Here is a 23,156-nt window from a genome sequence, read left to right on the forward strand (position 1 = left end):
AGGTCTGCCAGAGGCACCTTGGAGACCATTGCCCTACCAGAGGATCACCCCTGCTTATGATGCTTGAGCAGCACATTGCCTGAAAGGGTTTCTCCACTGTGGGGTGTATAGGAAAGGCATCCCCCTGCATATCCCCACTGGGATTGTCATTTTCCATATAAAGGACCTGGGTATCTCTTGCTGTGCCTGCCTGGAGAGGGTGCCCCGTATTCCCTCCGCCAAGAGCATGCAGGGGCAATGCTCCATCAGCCCTTCCCAGGGAGTGGATCTGGGGACAGTTTTGTTCTCCTACCATCCATTCTGGGGAGGGCCATCCATTTTGGCAGCTTTGTGCTCTGCATCTCATCTTTAGGAGCAATGGGGAAAGGGGACTAACTTTCTCCTCCCCTCCCTTCATGGAGAAGGAGCAAGAGGTCTCCACATGCTGCTCATCTCTGAGTAAGAGGTGTATTACAAGACCTACTGTACCCATGTATGTGTCCCATCCTCAAAGTAAGATGTCCTGGGCTTCATCTCTGGGATGGGTCTTTATAGAAGAGGGGTACAGCCTCACATCCCATCTGCTGCACGGCAGGCTTCTTCCAGCATTGATGTTTTCATCACTTCTTTTTTGATACCCTTTGATTCCTTCTGTCACATATGGCTGGTTGGAGGTGAAGAGGTGTGTTCTGTCTCTTGTTTGGACGGCTATACTGACTTATCTTCTGCGGAGCCCCTACTGTCTGCTGCCTTCCTAAAGTCAGTGACTGTGCTGGGGAGCAAGTACTGTGTGCGGCCAACTCTGTTAGACTTTGTCCCCACTGTTTTGACTGGAATCTTCCTACATCTGACTCTCTTCTAGCGTTTTGGGGACCTCTGTTTCTATCCTGTGAACATAGCCTCTCTTGGCTTTTACAGCATGTGACCCTTTTCCATCCCTGGCTTTGCTATTTGAAAGAGTTGCATGATCCTCCTTCCTCTGGATTACACCCCCCTGAAGATTCAGTGTTTACAGTAGGTCTTGTGTATGGAGGCTGGGATTACAAAAAGCTTTCAGTTTTATAGTCTTCCTAGTGTCGTCTTATTGCGCCAGATGCCTCCCTAGGCTGTGATTTTGGCTCATACCCTACGTTGAACAGGGCTGGGCCTGTTCAGGGCTTGGGATGGAGATCGATGTGGCTGCCTTTGCAGGGGGTGCTCTCCCCTCTGCAGCCAAATTATCCCAGTGCCCAGGTTCCCGTTAGCTTGGGAGGTGCCAGCTTTCACATGAGGCTTGAAATTTGGAGTCACTCCTTTGACCACAGTCTGGGATGATTTGCCTCCCTGAATTCCTCATGAGCCAATGGAGAGCTTTAGTCCTTAGAAGCTTCCCTGTTCTCTCCAGGCAAATAGAAGCCTCCAGCCCTCATTTTCCATACATTTCCTCAGCAATATCAGTTGTCTGTGGATCATTTCCTGTCCCTCAGCTGTTGAGTACTGTTGGGTGCTATGAAACAGCTGCCTCTCCCCATCTTGAAGGGGACTGTGTTCATTGGTGGGAGAAGCAACTTCTCTGTGCATGCTGTTTGTAAACAAATGCTTTGGAATCCTTTGAAATGTTGTTCTTGAAGTGAATTCAAACTTGTCTTGAATGAAACATTGCCATGTGGGTGGGAGAGTGTCTGCGTAACTATAAACAAAGTTTAGTAATAAATAGAAGTGTCTCACATTGGGAATAGGGGTCTGGTGGCAGCAAAGTTCTGTGCTGTGCCTTTTAATCCTCCTCTGTTTCTTTAAGGCTCCACAAGAGGAGGCAGATGGTAGATTAATGAAACTCAGTGATAAAGCAGCATAGGGAGTTATTGTGGATGCTAGCAGGGAGATGGGAAAATCACTCAGGAAGAAGCTTTAGTTGCGTCAGAAATGCATGGGATGAGGTTTTTGTTGGGACTCATTCAGATAATTCTTCTGGGAAGTGTGAACCTCTCTGAAAGGGAAGGCACAGCTGAGAGGGGTTGGAGGCTGCATGTGGGCAGTCTGTTCCTCAGGGAAGTTCTCTGTGATGAATTGTGCAGTTGGAGCAGCAAGTAGCAGAGCATTGTGTGGGATAGAGGAGAGAAAGCCTCTCATGGTGCCACCATGGATGCCCCTTCAGGAGAGCTGACTTTGCTCCTTTCCAGAGCTGAAGAGCATGCTGGTGGTTGGCTGGAGCATGGGGAAGCTGGACTAGAACAGTCCATCTGCAGCCTTGTCTCTGAGAAGCCCTGGAGCCCCAGGCACCACTTGAAATAGAATCATAGAATCATTTAGGTTGTAAAAGACCTTTAAGAACATCGAGTAAAACTGAAATGTTTTGTGATCCCCAGTAACTGGTGTCCAAGACAGCAAGCCATTGGTCTGCAGGGACCAATACATGGAGAGACAGGAATGGATGGGCAGGAGGCACCTAAGCTGCTTGACTGTAAATGCCCGGGTAATTAGTGAAAATCAGGAGGAGATTAATGATGGCTGTATTCAAAAGCTGTATGCTAAAGAAGGGCATTGCATTCTCACACAAGTATCTTCATTCCTTTCCTCACGATGCTCTCTGCCCAGCATGGGGGATGGGTCTGGCTTGTGCTGACAGTTTCTGAGCTGGACTGCATTTTGTCAGTTGGGCAGTGCCCAGAAGTAGCAGCCAGGGTAAAGCCCCTTTGTGAAAGACATGAGCTGTTTAACGGTGGATGGCCTTATGGCAGCTGATCAACCAGGAGACAACCTGCAGATCTGATGGCTTGTTGTTTTCATCAGTGATTGGGCCTTTTGCAGGATCCCTGTGGCATAAGACTAAGTTCTTACGTCTTGTTGGGAAGAGAGGCATCTCACCTTCCAGGGTCAGCTGGAGTAAGATGTGATCCAATGTTTCCTCTCACCTCTGTTGCATAGACAGAATCTGTTTCTCCCTCTTTCCAGGCTGTAAATCTCCAGCCTGGCATTCCTATCCCCAAGGCAGTATTACAGCTGCAGTCTTGGTGTGTGGGATTTTTCATTCTTTTGTTTATCTTGTTAATATTTGCTTGCTCTGAGAATCAGGGCAGTGGTGGAGCAGCTTCAGTGTTTACATCTCCTTGGAAATGTGAACTGAGGCTCCCCTGGGTGGCTGTGGAGTTGTTGGGCTATGCCAGGAGCTAATCCTAGTGAAAGCACTCAACCCCAAATTAAGAAGACCCCAGAATGGTGTCACCTCTAGATGGGAAGGAGGAGAAATGAGATTTCATGCACTCAGTCTTCGGGAGAGGAGCTTTGAGCAGCAGGAAGGCTGCAAATTTCATTGCCTCATGTACCCACCATGCAGTGGGCTACAGCCACAGAGAATCCAGCTTGTGCCCAGTGCTACAGAGCAGTGACACAAGGTGCAGAGATTTTGTGCCTTTGTTGGCTTCTTGTATCGCTGATTCCAGAGCTGGAGACGTGGAGGTGCTAAGGAATCTGATGGTGGAAGTATGGCAGTGCGTAGATGTACTATACTCTTCTTGGACTTCAGATACTTTGTGTGGATATGCCTTTCTGTGAAGCGTGGAACTATCCTTAGCCTGCTAACCTTGCCCTCATTAGAGAAGGAGGTTTGGGTTTTTTTCCTCTTTTTATTCAACATTTTACAGGCAAGATCTGTGTGCTGCTCAGCAGGAGAGTACTTTAGATCAGTGTAGTGCTATGACCGCTCATGAGATCTATGTTCTTCATCAAGGTTTTTCATGGGTTTTTTTAACAGACTTTAATTTCTGTCCTTCTCCACTGGGCCACCTCTCATCTTCTAGGCTGGAGAGCAGAAAGACCTACTTTTCCTGCAAGGGGACTATCTCTTCCTCCGCATGTCACCTACTTGTTCAGCGTTGCCGGGAAGACACCAGTGATTTGAAGTACACTGGTGGGATGGCATTGCTCCTCACACCGCTGCTGGTTTCTCCCTCTTGCAGATCTCTATTCCAATTTTAACTTCAGAGTTGTGGTGAGTGATTCGTAGGTCTCAGCTGTTAAGTGAAAATTGGTATCCAGCTAATCACTAGTCCAGTATCTAATCCAGACCTGCTTAATTATCACCTGCTCTCCAAAGCTGGATATGAGGCAGTGATTAGGGCAATGCTCTGGAGGCAGAACAAAGCGGGCCCTGGTGAAATTCCCACTGCAGGGGTCAGATGCCATTGGTATTTGGCGACCTCATCTCCTGCACATGTGCATGGGGAAATGCGTTGATGTTCACTGAAAGGCTGAGTGATTTATTTTTATTGCAGGGTCTTTTTGAAATTGATGCCAGCAGTGACTGTCATTCTGGCTGGAAGTTTGGAGCTGGGGAAGGGATCCTAAACTTAATAAGCAGTGTTAGTCCCTAAGCAGTGGTGAGCCCCTGGCATGGTGCCACTGCCTTTCCTGCCAGCTTTTTGTAGCGTGAGTTGGGGGAGTTGTTTTGTTTTGATTTTTGGAGCTTTTTATATTTATTTCATTTTTAATTTGAAACTTCGCTGTCTGCAGAAGACCTCTGCTTACCCCTTGCCCCTGGTGGAGAGAGCTTCCATGTCAGCATGTATTTCATGTAGGGAGAGGATAGCAAGAGGTCTGTGATGGAAAGGGCCTTCAAAACTCTATTGCATGCTCGCCTCTGTGGTGCTTCTGTCCCAGTGACAGCCCTGGTCCTGCTGTAAGGTGCCCATCACTTTTCTCCAGTTTCTGGCCAGTCCCTGTCTTTTCTGTGCAGAGGGTAGCACTTTGCCATGTGAGAGACCACAGCACCCAATCTGTTGTGCTACCCGCTCTGGAGGATGCGGGTTCCCCACCTACTCATGTGAGATGTGCTGCCCTTGCTAGCTAGGGTCCACCAGAGGTTATTTTTTTGACATTTTGCATGTAGGTTACTGCAGCTTGCGCGTCTGTCTCCTGGGCTGCAGAGGATTTGGCAGAGAGCTGATAACCACTGTCTGCGCTGGTGGGAAGTTCCTGTGATGCTGCCTGTGCTGGGGGGTGGTCCATCGACACTGGAGCTGATGATCCCGGCTTGTAGCTGCTGCTGGAGGCTGTTTCCAAGTGTTGTGGTGGTGAGAGGCTGCACCAGTGCCATGGCTGGGGTGCAGATGGAGAGGGTTAGTTGATGTTATTTGCTTCTTTACTGGGTTGTATTGTCTGCGCCTGGCAGTGTGTGTCCTGCTGTTCAGACCCAGCTATAACTCACTCTGTAGGTGTCTGGCTTTCTCTGTTGTGGTTGGAGCTGTGCTCTGAAGGCCACATTGGATGGCAGTCGTAGCCTAGCTTCTTTGCCCAGGGGTGGCGTTCGGAAAGCTAAGTTAGCCAAATCGGGCTGCAGACCAATTTCCCTAAGGCCTTGTCTGTACTATGCAAACAATGAAGCTTTACAGCAGCTATTGAACTTGTTTGCAGCTATAGCTGGTCCGAATTTCTTTTTTTTATTGAATGCATTTTCTCCCAAAATATGGTGTTATGTTGAAGCCAGCATTTTTTCTGGAGAGGTATTGTTTTCAGTTGTGCTTTTGATGGGAATGTTTCTTAATAAAGAGAAAGAAAGGTCAAGAAACCTTCTCTCATCCATGAGAATGCAGCTGTTTTGATGCAATTCTGTGTTTTTAAATCATTTGGAGTACTCTGGTCCTCCAAATTCCTGCGCAGAGCAAAAACCTACCTCAATATCTCAGGAATTGCCATGAAGTAAATGTGTGTACCCTGACTGTGGTACAGCTGTGCTCAACATGGCTCAGTCTCTGAGGTCAAGGCCAAACACTGTTAAAAGTAGCTCATAAACCACCATAATCTGGGTCATGACCTGAACATTGTTCATTGTTATGGGATGATAGTGGTGGCCCCACTGCTCAGTCTTCTGATCCTTGCTGAAATACAACTTATGAGAGTTTCATCTAGAACTTCGCCCTTCCCAAATCCCAGACATAGGCTCACCTGCAGAGTGAGTATTGGATCTTCTGGGTAGTGCCATAAGGAGTGACATTCCTTATGTAGCTATGGTGAAAGCAAGATGGGCAGCTGGGCAGGCAGTGTTTCGTAATGGACTCTGAGAAGGAATGTTCTGGCTTGTAGGGATGGAGGCCCGAGGCCCAAGGCCCATGTGCTTGGAGCACTGAGCCTTCAGTAACTCCCTCTTCTCCAGCATGCTCCTGGTCTCCTTCACCTGTAATTTCCCCACCTGGTCTCCCAGCAGTCAGGGATGTACAGGTCTGCAGCCTTGTGGCCTGAACTCTTGAAGGTGGAGGTTGTTATTCACCACCATGCACTTGTGGATGCTCAGGAAAGAAGACTGCTGTGCATATAGCATCATAGAATCATAGAATAGTTAGGGTTGGAAAGGACCTTAAGATCATCAAGTTCCAACCCCCCTGCCATGGGCAGGGACACCACACACTAAACCATATCACCTGAGGCCTCGTCCAGCCTGGTCTTGAACGCTACCAGGGATGGAGCATTCACAACCTCCCTGGGCAACCTATTCCACTGCCTCACCACCCTAACAGGAAAGAATTTCCTCCTTATATCCAATCTAAACTTCCCCTGTTTAAGTTTTAACCCGTTACCCCTTGTCCTATCACTACAGTCCCTAATGAAGAGTCCCTCCCCAGCATCCCTATAGGCCCCCTTCAGATACTGGAAGGCTGCTATGAGGTCTCCACGCAGCCTTCTCTTCTCCAGGCTGAACAGCCCCAACTTTCTCTGCCTGTCTTCATATGGGAGGTGCTCCAGTCCCCAGATTATCCTTGTGGCCCTCCTCTGGACTTGTTCCAACAGTTTCATGTCCTTTTTATGTTGAGGACACCAGAACTGCACACAATACTCCAGGTGAGGTCTCACAAGAGCAGAGTAGAGGGGCAGGATCACCTCCTTCAACCTGCTGGTCACGCTCCTTTTGATGCAGCCCAGGATACATTGGCTTTCTGGGCTGTGAGCGCACACTGCCAGCTCATGTTAATTTTCTCATGACCAGCACCCCCAAGTCCTTCTCCACAGGGCTGCTCTGAATCTCTTGTTTGCCCAACCTGTAGCTGCACCTGGGATTGCTCCGACCCAGGTGTAGGACCTTGCACTTGTCATGGTTAAACTTCATGAGGTTGGCATCAGCCCACCTCACAAGCGTGTAGAGGTCCCTCTGGATGGCATTCCTTCCCTCCAGAGTATCAACCAAACTACGCAGCTTGGTGTCATCAGCAAACTTGCTGAGGGTGCACTCAATCCCACTGTCCATGTCAGCGATGAAGATGTTGAACAAGACCGGTCCCAACACCGATCCCTGAGGGACACCACTCGTTACTGGTCTCCAGCTGGACATTGAGCCATTGACCACAACTCTTTGTGTGCAGCCATCCAGCCAGTTCTTTATCCACCGAGTGGTCCATCCATCAAATTGATGTCTCTCCAATTTAGAGACAAGGGTGTCGTGTGGGACAGTGTCGAACACTTTACACAAGTCCAGGTAGATGACATCAACTGCTCTACCCCTGTCCATCAGTTCTGTAGCCCCATCATAGAAGGCCACCAAATTGGTCAGGCAGGATTTCCCCTTAGTGAAGCCATGCTGGCTGTCACCAGGCACCTTGTTGTTTTTCATGTGCCTTAGCATGCCTTCCAGGAGAATCTGCTCCAAGATTTTGCCAGGCACAGAGGTGAGACTGACTGGTCTGTAATTCCCCAGGTCATAAACAAGTCTGGTTTTCCCTACAGCTTTTCTGCTGCACAGATGTGTTTGGCTTTGGTCCTCTCTCAGGGTGGGCATCAGGCTCTCCATTTAGACTTGAAGGCTGTATATCTTAGAGGTGTGGGGAGCATAGTTAAAATTCCTCAAGTTGTTTTTGAGCTCATGATACTTAAAGTTGTGGGAAGCCTCTTGCAGTTGCTGAACTGTTCTAAGCTGAGGGCATCTGCTGTAATGAATGCTACTCCTCCACCATTGTCTGCATCAAAATAGATATAACAATGTTGTGGTTTAGGATACTTGATCTGTGTAAAGGCCCATAAAGGAGCGCTGGGCTTGCAGAACACAGCAGCGACTGTGCCTACAGGAAGCTGCCTTCGTGTTGTCACACCAGCTTTGCAACACACTGCACATCTGATGAGGCAGCAGTCAGGGCTGTCTGTTTTTTGGTGTTTCCTATTGATTTCCTCTTCTCTCCATTCCCTGTTTGTTATTCAGAGTCTGCCCTTCTGACCTGTGCTAGATGGACGATGGTCTTCCAGAAGGGGGATGTGGCACCACGTGGCTGTGTTACTGTTTGTACTGGTGGTGCTGGCTTGTTAGGCAGCAGTTGGCAAGTTAAGTAAAACTTAATCCTGCCAGTGGCTCCTGTTGGAAATTTTTGGACAAAATCCTTTTGTTAAGCCTTTTTGGAAGGCGTTGAAGTAAGGTACAAATCTGGGAATTAGTCTAATCTCTGTGACTTTGTCTGCTTTGTCCATGTGCTTATCTGTGTAATGCCATGGTGGCCTTAAAAGAGTATGTGAGCTCTTGGGCAGTGAATATCACTGTCTCCAAGGACTGTATTAGCTAAAGTATTAGTATCTTCCTGAGTCGCTGCGCTGTAGCTCTTGGTTTCACTTCTTTCCATCAATGTGTTGTTACTGTTATAGCACTAATATTGATCCTGTCCAGGAATGGGCTGCAATTCTCTGGAGGCCTTGTCAGGGAGAAATGCCTGCTGCTGACCTTCCTGTGCTGTGGGATTCTGTGTTGCAGTGGAGGGTTGGGACCATTGTGGTGGTTGTATCAGTTACTTGTTAAAGGAGATGCGCCAGAGGCATTGTTTTTCCAGTCACAACTAGCTGTTGGAGGTAGCAGAAGCAGCATTTGAGTAGCCTGCTCCACCAAGTCCTCTGTGTTGGTTGTCCCCTCACTGGGGCATCTGTTGGGTAAAATTTGCTATCTTGCAAGAGCTGGAGGACAAGAAGATACAGAGAGTGGGGACTGAAGCAGTGTAGAGGGAGTCCGTCCTCTGGTCCTGGTTGAAGACATGCTGAAGGGGAGAAGGCTTCCTTGCGTGACTAGGAGCAGAGATCTGTTTCTGGGAGAGCTGGCACCAGCCATTGTGTGGGAAGGTCTTTCCTCTGCTGTTTTTTGACCTGCCCTTAGGGTTTGGAGGGGAATTTATTTGCTTCGTGCCCCCTGCCGTAGCTGGGAGCTGTCTCTGTGATAGGCTTGGAATTCCGGATCTGGATAACAGAGACTGTGGGCTTTTCCTTGTTTTCTGAAGGCTGGCAGTTCCTGCCGTGTACAGGCTGGTTCTGAGGACATTGAGGGTTTGCCAAAGCGGTCTGTGTTTTGGGAGCTGTGGCTCTACTGATTATCATAGCGGGGAAGCTGGTGCTGGCACGTTAGCCTGTCCACTCGCTGGGTTTCAACTTTTTCCCTCAGCATTGCTCTGCCCTGCTTGGGATCCATGGTCCTTTTGTGTCTCACCATCTGCGAGCAAATAGGTTGTGCTCTGTACACTGTGCCGTGCCACCATTGTTGACAGCCAGAGCAGTGTAGGGAGTGTGGGGACAAACCTGGCTTTGTGGCCTGACGGGATCAGCAGGGCAGAGAGAAGGCTGCTGCTGTGCTGATGGCTGTTAGCTGGTCAGCCCGTGGCACAGCAGCTTCTCAAACTGCAGCTTTTTTCAGAAGCTGTGATGGATATGCAAACTCTGTACCACTGTTTGCATGTGGCTAATGAGCTGTCCCAATTCGCTCAGCCCTGCCTAGCCCAACCAGTATTTTAGTGCCATTCTCAGAGAGACTTGCCTGTGGGCCCAGCAGATGCTGTGCTATACTGGAAGCCTGTATAGGGCCTTAATGCAGAAAGTCTTGGCATTGCACTGTGTTCATTTGAATTTTTTCTTACTGGCTTTTGTAGTTCTGAGAATGGGGGACTTTTTTTGGATCTAGCTGTATAGCTGAGTCCCTTGTGGCAGACCTCCCAGCTGCCTTAGACCTGGAGCTGATAAATGCACCTTTAGGCCCTGAAGGGGCTTCTGTGAGATGCATTTTCCTTCCAGAATGAAAATGTTTTGTTTCAGCTGGGGCCAAAAGCTGGGTTAGTTTGGGAAAACTCTTAAGATTATTCCTTGCCCTGTCATCCTGGAGGAAGCACGGGACTTTCAGGGTGGCAACATCTGCTTCTGCTTAGGGTACCCTCTCTTTGGGTTTCCTTTGGGCAGCTCTGACTTGATGCAGAGGTAGAAACATCTACACAGAGTGTGCATGTTGAGTCTGATGTGTTTGAGCTGGGTAAGACTCACGCAGCATGTGTCTGTGCTTCTGAAACCCCCACACAAACACGGGAGCCTACTGCAGCAGTCTTTCTTGATGTGCTGTTATTGCCAATGTGGCTTTTTTCAGTGCCTTCATATTACATGACTTTTGGTGCAGTTGGTGTCTGCGCTGTGGTAGGAGGCTGCATGGCACGCGTGCTTTCCCCTGTAGTGAGGTGTGTAGACTTGAGGTGGAGGCTGTGTCTGGCCATGATATCTGTAGGGACCAGGTGAGCTCCTGGGCAGTCAGCACATGGTGCTAGCACTGTTTGTGGTGACTTTACATGTGACTAAAGGAGAGTTGCTTAATAGGAATTTGATGTCAGTATCAAAGTCAGGGTCTTGTAACTTACCAGCAGATCCACAGGCACAAGAAATAGCCCTGTTGCAGTAATAATATGTGACAAGTCTTTCTGGGCTGCTGTTGGGAATAGTTTATGTGTAGAGTGACCAGTACAACACAGTTACTGAGCTCATGGGATATTCACTGACTGCAGACAGGTTGTGCTTCCTTCCACTGCACTTCTCCGTCCTTGGCAGCTGTGGCTTTTGGGTCCCTCCACAAGAGGAACGCTTCATGTTACGTGTGATGGTGACTTCTGCAGGTCACTGGCCGTTATCCAGTCTTTGGAGCAGTTGTCAGAGATAGCAGGTGGGAAAGTTTTGAATAACATGTGATAGAGTTAGGCCTGGGAGTTCACAGTGCCAAGGAAAAATTGCAGCTCTGAGTTGGACTTGATCCTGCAGAGGAGAACCTCTTCTGAAATGTGGGAAAACACCCTCTTGTTGGCAAGGCTGCTGATCACTGGTGCAGAGGTGAGTTCTGGTAGTATCTGAACTGAGTTCTGTACATGGCACCTCCTGTAGACTCTGGACTAATTCTAGCTATCACTTATAGCTGGGCTGGTGAAACAGAAAAGTCTGTGTGCTTGCAGAAGATGCCTTCCTTTCAGATTGAGACCATGGCCTGTGCCCCATTTTGGTAAATTTCTGACATTCCTTTGGAGGAGTCCTAGGCAGGTGATGGTCTCCTGACTGCCTAGATATTGTTTTGTCCAGTGGAACATCCATCAGATGTCAGGAGTCTCATGGATCAGGGCTTTCATAAGGGAAGGAAAAAGCAGTGACTTTTCATTGCTGAGAGTAAACCAGCAGTGGGGTGGAGACAGCTCACATTTTCCCTGTTTCTTGGCTAATCTGATTCCTCTTAATTTACAGTAATTGATTGGCTCCTGCTTTATGACTCTCATCTGCTTTCTGGACCTCTAGTTGAGTAAGTTGTGTGCCAGCACATGTTTGGTTTGGTTAGGACTGGAGCATCTTTTTGTCTCCTTCTTCCAGCAGTTCAACAGTATTTGTTTGCTGGGTGCTGCTGGCTGGCAGGCGGCTTAGCTGGCCTGGCAAAGGGTGCTTGGCAGGAGGTTGCTCCTTGTATTGTTTAATGGCTTAGCCCTGCCTTTTGAAAGGAGTTTGTTAAAGATGGCTGGTATTAGTTGAAATAAATGAAGTATATAAAAGGCTACTAAAATGTACTCTATTTGCTCTCTGTACAGAGCTGTCTTGTGCCATTCCCTGACACCATCCAAAGCAGGAGACCAGGTGAAATGGTCTTTCCTCTGCCTTTGTTTGGTTTTGTCTACTAGTAGACCTGTGTAGGAGCTGTTAAGTTCTTCCTGGCTTGCCACCTGTTTTCTGAGAGTGAATATTTCTGTTTGCGCCAAAATTTATCCAGAGCCCAAAGTGCTGTCCTTGCAGTGGTCAGAAATTGTTCTTGTCAGTGTTCAGGCCCCTTGGGCTGTCTGCTGCATCCTGAGTTTTAGGACCAGAGGGACATAGTATCACTGTTTGCCCCTTTTTCAGAGTGCTGCTATAGGCTGGGATTAGGGGCAAAGTTCTTTCTTCGCCACCATGCAACTGTTGTGACTCTGAAATGCTCTTCTTTGCGTGAGTCCTTTTCATTGTCTTTGGCAAATGTTTTGTGGTGGAACTTAGTTTTGAGCTATGTTAACTCCCTGTTGGCTTTATAGGTTCTCTGTATGTTTACAGACTGAGTTAGCAGAGATGTTGCTGATGGTAGCCCAGCTGGATGTGAAGAGTAGGTGCAGTCATCTAGAGCGTGTTATTCTTCAAGGCCCATTCCCACCAGCTAGGAGGTTGGAATGGTTTCCTTGGGAGACTCTAGCAATGTTATTCTTCAAGGCCCCTTCCCACCAGTTAGGAGGTTGGAATGGTTTCCTTGGGAGACTCTAGCAATGTTGTGTGTGCTATGAGAGAGTAATAGGAGCTGGTCAGTGTCTTGAGGGTAGGACACGTGTGGAGGCTGCATTGTCATTTCCTGATGGAGATATGTCATTAAATACAAATTAACTGTTAACATGGTTGAGGAAACAAACCTTGTTCCTCCTCCCCGCAGACATCACCTTGGTAGGTGCCTTCCCAGACCTCTGGAGGAGGCTGCCCAGCAGAAAGGTGCACCGAAAGCAGAGGGCTGGTGCAGGGCAGCGCTGCTGTGCTGGCAGCTGGGGACAAGGGGGTGCTGGCGAGCAGACTGCTCTGCGGCAGCTCCCTGCTTCCCCAGGTGTGGAAGTTCAGGCTTTCCGACTTTGTTTCCCACCCTCCCCCTCTTCCCATTTTCCCCCTCTTCTCCTCTCCTTGCTCTCCTGCTGAGTTGATGCTTTTCCAGGAATGAGCAGTACTGCTGGCCCAGCACATTCCACAGCAGCAGCGCTTTTTTGGCAGGAGTCTCGCTGTTAAGGAAAAGCAGGACAGACTTGGCGTCCCTCAGCTGAGGGCCAGAAAAGGAAGGCCTGGTCCTACCCTCCTCATGGTAAATACAGAGCCTCCATGGACATCATGGCCCTCTCTCTCCCTTGGCTGTTGTGTATGCATCAACATCACGCTGTACCCCCAGCAGACCTTGGAGCCCTTTACAGCTTCATGCTGTTGTCTGAACTACTGCAACTACTTGTATGAGGTCCCTGGGCATTGCAAGGGCTGTTCCTTTTCTAGCCAGCCTAGAAAGGGGCAATTGACTTCTGTGGAGAGTTGCAGGGAATGCCCTGTGGGTCACAGACTCTTCATCCATAAGCTTCTTAGTAAGGTAGTGTTTTGGCCTTTGTGTTTTGCTACCAGCAGTAGTGGGGTAAACCCATTTTCCACCTCTGCACAGTCCCTTTCCCTCTGGTAGCTGCTATGTTGCAGCTCTGTGTTGCGGGCTCTTCCTGTTGTCCATGTCCAGTCGGAGCTGAGTATCAGAGCAGACCTAAGCCTGTTCCAGTTTGCTTGCCTTCTCTCAACACTGATTTACCCTTTCGTATGTGTGTCTCTGGCTAGGGAGAAATTTGGGCCTGTTTCCTATTCCACCTTAAATACAAGCCCAAGTTTTGGTCACATCTGTGGATTTGACTTTGTTCCCTGAAGGTCATTTCTGCAGATGTTTAACCTCAGATCTGTCTTTCTCACAATGAGTCCTTGCACTTGTCTTGTGTCCTTGGGTTGGGCTGTGCAAGCTCTTAGAGTTAGCTACCAGGGTGAAGAGCCTGGCTGGGCTTCTACTGGGAGTTCCTGTTTGTCCTGATTTTCAATTCAAAGAGACTTAAAGTGTCATTGAACCTTTGGGGGCCTAGAGAATGCTTCCTTTGATGATGTCTCTAAATGTCCTCTGGTGGTTGGAAGCATCGCTTGAGCAGGGCAGGATTAATTAGTGTGGAGGTGCCTGCAGTCCAGGTGCAGCTTCTTCCTCCCATGGGTCGGAGGACAGGCCTGTTGGGCTTGTTTGCAGAGCAGTGCTTCAGCCAGATGGTCACTCAGTGATCAAGATGGGAGGGGCTGCCACAGCTCTTGGGTTGGCTTTGAAATCAAAATCTGCAGCCTTGCTTTGATAAGTGCTGCTCCCGGGCAGGCCTGTGATGTCGAATGGCTCATTTCTAAATGCCATTCTTTTGAACTAGAAGGGTTGGAAGTTTGTCCTTTGGTATTTCCCACCCAGGGATACCTGTAGGATTGAGCACAGGTCCACAGAGCCAAGCATCTGGGCAGGGGGGGCTGTGGTTGTCCTGGTGTATATCCAGTGAAGTGATTGCAGATGTGCTGATGAGGGGTTCTTGAGGAAAACAGCAGCCATTTTAGATGTTAGCTGCTGGTTGAGCGATCCTGGAGAGGAAAGCACAGCACACTGTGGGGTGCATGGGGAGGCTGTGGGGCAGCAGTGGCGAGCACTGTTGAGGGAGGCTGTAGAGATTGCAGCCTGAAAATGAAAGATGTTCCTGTGCTTTCATTCATGGGCACTATTTCCCTACTCCTGAGGAGAGCTGTTAGTAGCTTGAAATGGGGTGACCTGCTCACCAAGCAGACCTTGTAAAGCTCCCTTGATCTGTTAGGAGAACATAGGTGGCCTCTTTCACTCAAATGCAGAGCTGTGTTACTGTGTTATCAGAACAGCTGGTTTGTACTTACACTGCAGGTGAAGACAGTGCTGCGAGGGAGCTCATGTTCACATGGGGTGCAGGGACAGATGGGAGGACAACAGCTCCTCTGGGAGCAGGGTCTGACAGAGCTAAACCGCCTACAAATCTGTGTTTCCCTTTGTATGCTGTGCTGTAGCATAGAGGAGCAGTGGAGAATACCCCACCTGGGAACTTGGAAGTGAAATTAAATGGGAGAGTGATGGTCTCTGTTGACACTCCAACAGCCCTTCTCACCCTAGAGCACCGTGCTATTTGTACCCTATGTATTTCTTCTCCTCGCACAGAAGGTAAAAATACAGTGAAGAAGACCCAAAGAATGCCTTGGCTTACTGAGACAAGACAGCTCAAATCCTCTAATCCTGCTTGATGCATGCTGTTCACGTGCAAAGGCCATGGTCTCACCGATACATGTATGATTGCTGGTGTGTGTGTTCTTTGGTTGGGCCTGTAGCCCTTTGGGGGATTATGCACACGTGTCATATCTGGGCTTAACAGGCAAGTAATTCCCATCTGAAATCCCGGCTATGTCAGGGAATTGTCTTGTCCAATTTTCTCTTCTGGTGAAATGGCTGCAGAGTTCATCCCTGTGGCCTCAGCATTTTATTTTGCAGAAGGGAGGAAGATTTTGCTCTAGAACTAAGAGATGCTCACGTTGGGATAGTAACACATGAAGGTGCTTCCTTTTGCTATGCAGCATTATTAATCTATACGATCATTTGGAGACAAAACATCCCTGCCCTAAGGGGTGTGTACTACAGGTCATGAAAATGAGATCACATTTCTGGTGTGAAAAATCCCTGAAGCTTGTGTCATTGGGTAAAAAGTCTCCTGATGGTTTTTGTTTGCTTGTTTTCTTCTTTTGCGGGCTGTAAGAGATAAGAGGCTGTTAAGGTCAGAAGAATGACCTACCTAATCTGTGCACTTTTGAGAGGTTATAATAGAAGATTAAGTTTAATATTGAATTTCTGGGTTTTGCAGTGTTGGAAAAAGTTGTTGTTGTTCTGTAAAGATTTCTTCTTAATAATTGAACTAAATGAAGGAAAAGACCATTTATTCATCTGCTCTCTACTAGCTTTATATCTTTTTAGCATGAAATTGTCACTGCTTAGTTGTCTTCTCAGTCTTTGCATCTCCTCTAGTAACAGACTACTTTTCATCCTGGCTATCGAGCTAATTAATATCCTTGATGGGTCCCCTTCCCTCACCTTCTTGCTGGGTACTGATCTCCCAGTGTCAGATCCAGCTTTTCTCATTCCTGCCACATCACACGAATGCTTCTCTCCGAGTATCCTCCCCATTGTAAGCCCTTAGATAGATAAAGTTGGGGGCGGGACCGACGGAGAGGAGCAGCAATCGCTGCGGAGCTCCAGCCTGCATCCAGAGCTGAGGTTCAAATCCTCCCGCCGGGGCGTTTGTCTGTGCCTCTTGCATTTCTTCTTTCACTGGGCTTGTTACTCCATCCATGTTCTTTGCTGAGACCTCACTAGTGAGCAGGTCCCACTCGGGAGAGACCAGAGCTGTCTGAAGCTAGAAACTCCCTTGTATCTGCAGCCTCACCCGGCTGGAGGCCACCGAGGGGAAACGGGGAGGTTGGGAGCACAGCAGCTGCGCTGGTAGCGTCTGTGCAGCCTGAGGTCTCTGACACAGCGCAGCCGTCTCCAAGACTTGGGGTTTATGGCCTCTTTTCTGTCCTCTGCACACTGTCTTGTTTCCCCACCTTCCCTCATTCCTAGGACATGACTCTGTGATATAAAATACCCTCTAATTTCCTGAAGCAGGGTTGGAGCTCCCTGGAGAAGGCAGCGTCTGCCTGCCTGTCTCTCGGCTGCCTCTGCATCCTTGTTCCAGGCTGCCAGCTGCTCCTGCTGAGACGGAGCAGGAGGGAAGGGAAGCTGGGAGCATGGCATCTTCCCAGGCCGTGCGGAGAGGGTCTGCTGGCTCTTCCAGAGAAGCTGGTGGGAGGGTAGGGATTGAGCCAGGGTGTGAGCTGGGTTTCCTCCCGCTTTCCTCCCTGCTGCCCCTTCCCCTCCCCCAGTTGCATGGGAGTAGATGTGCTGCTTGTGTCAGCCCTGGCAGCCCCCTCTGCACACCCCAGCTGGGCTCCTGCGGCAGCCAAAGCCTCGCCCCCACCCTCCTCCTCCCCCCAGCTCGGCCAGTCGCTGGGGATAGTGGTTGAATCATCCAGCCTCTCGGCCTGCCTCCCCTGTAACCCTCCCTCCTTCCTCCTCCCTGCTTCCTCCCTCCCGCAGGTCTCTTTGTTGGAAAATTCAAGGCAGATGAATGCTGGGGAGTGCTGGGCCTGCGGGCCAGGCGCTGAGCCTGCAGCTTGGTCTCAGCATGTCTGCCTGCCCCGGGGATGGGACAGGGGTCTGCCAGCACCTGGTCTGCTGGGAGATTCTGCATGTAAGGGTGGCAGTGCCGAGAGAGCTGGACCCAGGCTCGCCTGGGCAAGGTATGGGCTGCCTCTCCATAGAAGGGTTTTTCTTGGCCCCGTTCTTGGTCGTGTTGTGCCCAGCCCCCAGCAGGACATGGGAAAATCTGAAACTGGGCTGCCCTGGTGAAGGGTAAACTAAAAGCAGTCCCTTTTGAAATCAGCACTGGGCAGATGTTTTCCCTGGGCTGTGGTGGCTCCTACCGAAAGGAATGGCGTTTAGAGAATCGAGAGAGCTCGAGCTCCTTCTGCGTCTGCTCTTTTGGGATTCCTGGGTTCAAACCCCATCAGCTGGGGCTCTTCCCAGCACATTCGCAGGATGGTTTTTCCTGCCAGTACATCCATGGGGCAGTTCCCTCTCATGGCTGCCTCCCCATGCATCCGCGGAGGAGAAACGTGGCACTGCTCACAGCTCCCCCAGAGGCTGCTCGGTTGGCAGCTTCTGACGTGAACCTGCAGTCTCGTTCGTGTCAGAAGTGTGACTTGAAGAGAGTGGTGAGAGGTGGGGGAGTGAGGCTGCAGCTCAGGGTTGAGGCTGAGACTGGAGCGGAATGCAGGGCATGAATAGGGTGAGGGGTGGCGGACATGAGCAGGACTGCAGGTATTCCTGCTCAGCATGTGCCTGACTCCAGCACTATCAGACTGTAGAGTCTAAATATATAACCCATTGTGCTTTGGCATCTGGGTGATAAATACTGGTAAATAGTGTAGTGGCTGGGGAAGGAGGGAGTGAACTGCTCTGGGGTGGAGCTGACCCCTGGGATGTCTGGGACAGCAATGGGGTGATAGGAGTGACGAGGGACCTGCTCTCAGCACAGAGAGAGCTTGTTCTGCACCAGGTATTGCAGTTGAGGGTGGGTGGGGGGTCTTGGGGGTTGGTTTCCTCTATCCCCACTGAGAGTGGAATAGTTCATTTGTGCTTAGTGGTTGGCCCCCCTGACCCTGCAAATATATCACCCTGTCCCCTCACCCACAGGCAGGTCTCTGTGACCCTGAGCAGGCAGTGTGCAGCACTGAAAATTGGCTCTGCCTGAAGTTCTCTCTAGGAATTGGATGAAGTCCAGGCTGCTGGCGACAGCATGAATGGATGCTAGTGCAGCCAGGCCAGGGGGTGTGCAAGCACTTGGAAGTGAGGAGACGGCAACTTGCCTGCATTGGAAAGGGTTGAGATGGGCATCAAAGAGGACAGGTCCTGGGGGGACTGCCTGTGTTTGACACTCAGCCCAGGCTGCAGGGGCTTTGGGCAGAGGCTGGCATAAGGCATGCTGAAGAAGCATTAAGCCAGCATGGTTTTGATCCATCCTCACTGCTCTTTTCCTGCTTTTTCCTGCTTCTCCATCTGTGCAGGAGGAATTAACGCACATCTTGGGAGTGGATTAGACTGCTTGGACTGTGACCTCCTCATCTGTGCCTGCCAGGGAAGGACAGCATTTGTCCAGTCTCTTTACTGGCTCTCTAGTCTGGGCAGGGATTGTGAATGCCAGCTGCCAGCAAAGACATGGCAACATGCTGCCTTTCACCCCATGGGACAGCCCTTTGCTGAGCGTGTGTGACACTGGAGCAACCAGTGTGGCTGGCAGGGTGGAGGGAGCCTGCTTCCTGGGCTTTGGTCTCTGGGCCCTGTTCATTTGCCTTTTGCTGATGCCTTGCAAGTGTTGGCAAGCCTTGCTACCCGGTTCTTGGTGGCAGTTTGGGCAGCTATTGGCGCAGCAGGTAGTACAGAGTACCTGTTTCTCCAAGCCCCAGTGTGCTGGGACTCGATGGCAGTGCCTGGACAGCCCAGCAGTCTGGGGCAATGGGTCACAGCTCCGCATCCCACGCTTGCATCCTCTGATTCTTCGTGAGTTGGGGACTGGCCTGGGGACCCTTCAGAGCTGTTGATGGGATCCCACCTCTGTGTACTCTGTTAATTACTTATAAGCTGCTACTTCTTAATATATTACCTCCCTTGGTTTCACATTTGTTCTTTGTCTGTTGGATTCTCTCCCCCCCCCAAAAAAAAAAAAAAATTATTCACTTTTTCATTACTACATTGTTTTTTTAAAGTGCAGTAGATGTCAAGCTGTCTTAGGTATAGCTTGGAAGGGGAAATTAATATCACAAATTACTTGTAAGATATTTTTGTGTTAAAGAAGAGTACTTAAAATGTCATTGAGTAGAAAAGAAAATGAGCTTCTTAAAGCCATTTTACCATTAAATTTGATTTATCAAAGGTTGTATTAAATGAATCCAGTGAATTAACAACTTGTTTTGATTGCATACTCAGTGTGGAAGTGATATGGTGCCAGTGATATGTAAAATAGAATAAAACTTCTCTCTAAAGAAAAATTATGTTTTTACTGTTGGGAGGGAAAATTATCAGTAGTCCCTCCATTATGAAGACTGATAATAATGTAGCTGTTTGTGTAATGAAGGAACATGACATTCTGGTACAACTGTAAAGCTTGAAGTGATGTTGAAATATTATGTAGGTGATTAAAAAGCAACAGTAACATTTGGGAAGCAGTATGTTTAATGTATTGCACTTTCATCTATTAGAAATCTCTGGCATAGGTTGTGATTCTTTCAGATCGTTATAGAGAGGTTTAAATTATGTATTTATTTAGAGAGAAGCAAAGTGGTGGAAATATGTCTACTGGAAATGCAATACAGCAGAGAGAAAACAGTCTAGGAGGTGCCTGGAGCTTGTGGAAGATAACTTCCTGCCACAGCTGGCAAGGGCATCAACTAGGGAAGATGCCAACTGGACCGGTTTTTGAGCAGAGAAGGAGTTGTGGGTGATGTGGTGGTTGGAGGCCATCTTGGGCACAGCAATGACAAAATGAGAGTTTTAGATTCTCCTGAGCTGGGAGATGGGGACAGGGACAGGAACAGAATGAAGCCCCTGTAATCCAAGGGGAAATGCAGTGAGTGAACTGCTATACCACTTAGATACACACAAGTCTATGGGGCTAGATGGGATCCAGCCAAGGGTACTAAGTAGGTTGGCAGAAGTGCTCACCAAGCACTTCCCATCATTTATCAGCAGTCCTGGCACCGTGGGGAGGTCACAGCTGACTGGAAGTTAGCAGATGTGATGCCTGGCTACAAGAAGGGCTGGAAGGAGGATCCAGGGAACTGCAGGCCTGTCAATCTGACCTCAGTGCTGGGGAGGGTTATGGCACAGATCATCTTGATAGCCTTCATGGGGTATGTGCAGGACAGCCAGATGATGAGGCCCAGTCAGCATAGGTTTATGAAAGGTCCTGCTTGACTAACCTGATCTCCTTCTATGACACGTTGACCTGCTTAGTAGGTGAGGGAAAGGCTGTGGATGTTGTCTACCTGCACTTTAGTAAAGCCTTTGACATCATTTCCTTTAGCACTCTCCTGAAGAAACTGGCTGCTGATGGCTTGGGTGGGTGTACTGTTCTCTGGGTAAAACCAGCTGGGTAGAGCCCAAAGAGTGGTGGTGAATGGAGTTAAATCCACTTGGTGGCCAGTCACAAGTGGTGTTCTCACCACTCAGCACTTGGGCCAGTTCTGTTTAATATCTGTATTGATTTGGATGAGGGAATTGAGTGCACCCTCAGTAAATCTGCAGATGACACCAAGCTGGGTGGGAGTGTTGATCTGCTGGAGGGTAGGAAGGCTCTGCAGAGGGATCTGGGCAGGCTGGATCAATGGGCTGTGGCCAGTGGTATGAGGTTCAACAAGGCAAAGTGCTGGGTCCTGCCCCTGGGTCATAACAACGGGGGCTCAACCCCATGTAACACTGCAGGCTTGGATAAGAATGGCTGGAAGGCTGCTGAGTGGAAAAGGACCTGGGGGTGCTGCCTGACAACTGAACATGAGCCAGCTTGTGCCCAGGCAGCCAAGAAGGCCAATGTCACCCTGGCCTGTATCAGAAACAGTGTGGCCAGCAGGGCCAGGACAGTGATCATCCCTTGTACTTGGCATTGGTGAGGTTGCACCTCAAATCCTGTACTCAGTTCTGGGCCCCTCACTACAAGAGGGACATTGAAGTGTTGGAGGCGGGTCCACAGAAAGGGCAACAAAGCTGGTGAAGGGTCTGGAGAACAAGTGTGATGAAGAGCAGCTGAGGGAACTGGGGGTGTTCAGCCTGGAGAAAAGGGAGGCTCAGGGGGAACCTTATTGCTCTCTACAGCTACCTGACAGGAGGTTGTAACAAAGTGGGTGTCACTCTCTTCTCCCAAGCAATAGGACAAGAGAAATGAACACAAGTTACACCAGGGAAGGTTTAGATTGGATATTAGGAAAAATTCCTTTGTTGAAATGGTTGTCTAGCACTGGAACAGGCTGTGCAGGGGTGTGGTGGAGTCACCACCCCTGGAGGTATTTAAAAGACATATAGGTAAGGCACCAAGGGACATGGTTTAGTGGTGGACTTGGCAGTGCTGGGTTAACGGTTGGACTTGGTGGTGGTCTTAAAGATATTTTCCAACCTAAATGATGCTATGATTCTGTGATATGCTCTGATTTTTTTTTTTCTTTATTGATTAAAATGTGAATTGGGGGATTAAACGGCTGGATGCAAACAGGAAAGCCCGTTTCTCCCTCATCTTCTCTCCAGCCTGCCAGTCATAGCTGTGGGCATAGAAAGCTGTAGCCCAGCAGCAGGAGGGAGCTGCTATTTCTTCCCCTACCCAGTCTCCAAGCCTGGGCTGCCTGTTGTTGGGTGCAAACACCTGCCTGGGAAAGTCTCCTTTTCTTAAGTCCTGGACCCAGCTCTGACTGCTTCCTCTCCCCTCTACAGGGTGGTGAAAGAAGAGATCTCTGATGACAATGCCAAGCTTCCCTGCTTCAACGGCCGGGTGGTGTCTTGGGTAAGCAAGCCCATTGCTTCAGTATCTCACTGCCTGTTTCTCCTCTCTGAAAACCACTGTTTGGTTGCACAGTGCCAAGTGAGGCACGGGGACTGCTACATACTGTTGGTGTACTGAGTGCTAATGAAGCTGATGAGCTGGATTACCACGCTCCAGTCCCTCATCTGGAGAGGGGCTGCATGGTGCTGGGTCCCCCGTGCCAGGGGAGATGCAGGATGCCTCTTTGGAGAGCTCGTGGTAACCGATGGTTGGCAGAGGTGGTGGTCCCAGCCTGTCTGCAGCATAACCCATGTGCCCCTATGGCAGGGTCAGCTTTCCAAGAAAAGTTCTGCTCCGGTGACTGGCGCAAAGGGCTTAAGTGACTTTAGTGCTGGTGAAGCGGACTGGATTTGACTGACCTGAAGACTAAAGGTACTGCCTGGGCAGCTGCAGGACAAGCTTCTCCCTCTGTGCCATGCTATGCACATGCTCTGTCCCCTGCCTGCATGCCTCCCTCTGCCCCCAAGGGGATCCTCTGTTTGCGGGGGGAGAGGGTATTCAGTCTCCATAGTCCATTATCCCTTTTCCCCTTCTGCGGAGCTGCAGTTTGTGCTGATGGGGAAGCGTGTATCTACACCAGAAGAAACAAGAGGCTGCCAAATAATCCCCTGAACGGTGAAAATCCTCAGCAAATCAGACTGAGTCAGACCTAATGCTTCTTCTAGCACTGCATCAAAAAGCTAGGCCCCAGATTGGAGGCCATGAAGCGACTGTGTTTCAGGAGGGAGGGCAGGGTTGGTGGGACCAAGTGTCTGGGCGCCCTGCTGCTGCTCAGGCTCCTGATGGGGTGCTGGCAGCACGCAGGGTGGTGTCCTGCCTGGGTGCCCGGCAGGAGAGGGTGCCGTATCTCTGCACAAAGAGCCATAGCCCTGGCAAGTGGATGCCTGCTACCCTCCTTCTAGTGGTTATCAGGTCCTTCTGAAAACAGCCTCCATCCCCACTGCTGCTCCATCTGCCCTGATGCATCTCCCCACCTTTCCCTTTCCTTTGCCTTTTTTTCCCCACCTGCCTTATGGGGAGTCCCAAAGTCTCTGAGCCCTTTCCATTGCTCTTTTTTCACCTGGCATGCTTTTCCTTGTGGTCCATGCGTCCATGTAGCTGCTGGCTTTCCTTGTAGTGGCTCTCTGGTTGTTCCATTTCAGCTGTCTGGTGTGACCAAGGTAC

At 49.6% G+C, this 23,156-nt stretch overlaps 1 protein-coding gene across 4 annotated transcripts in view; it reads left to right on the forward strand.

Moving 5' to 3' along the window:
- The window catches only part of DVL3 (dishevelled segment polarity protein 3), a 34,746-nt gene that overhangs the window by 707 nt on the left and 10,883 nt on the right, over positions 1-23,156 (forward strand). For 3 of the 4 annotated variants that reach the window (XM_061452329.1, XM_061452331.1, XM_061452330.1), the window contains exon 2: positions 21,884-21,953. In XM_061452329.1, coding sequence (XP_061308313.1) covers positions 21,884-21,953 — 70 coding nt within the window. Of the gene's footprint in view, positions 1-21,883; positions 21,954-22,030; positions 22,365-23,156 lie in introns of those variants that run through there. The other variant, XM_061452332.1, reaches the window with a different exon arrangement.

This window comes from Pezoporus flaviventris, unplaced genomic scaffold (genome assembly GCF_033815535.1).
Source record: "Pezoporus flaviventris isolate CSIRO_AGI_PZ_B2104156 unplaced genomic scaffold, CSIRO_AGI_Pfla_v1 ptg000013l, whole genome shotgun sequence".
Lineage (NCBI taxonomy): Eukaryota > Metazoa > Chordata > Aves > Psittaciformes > Psittacidae > Pezoporus > Pezoporus flaviventris.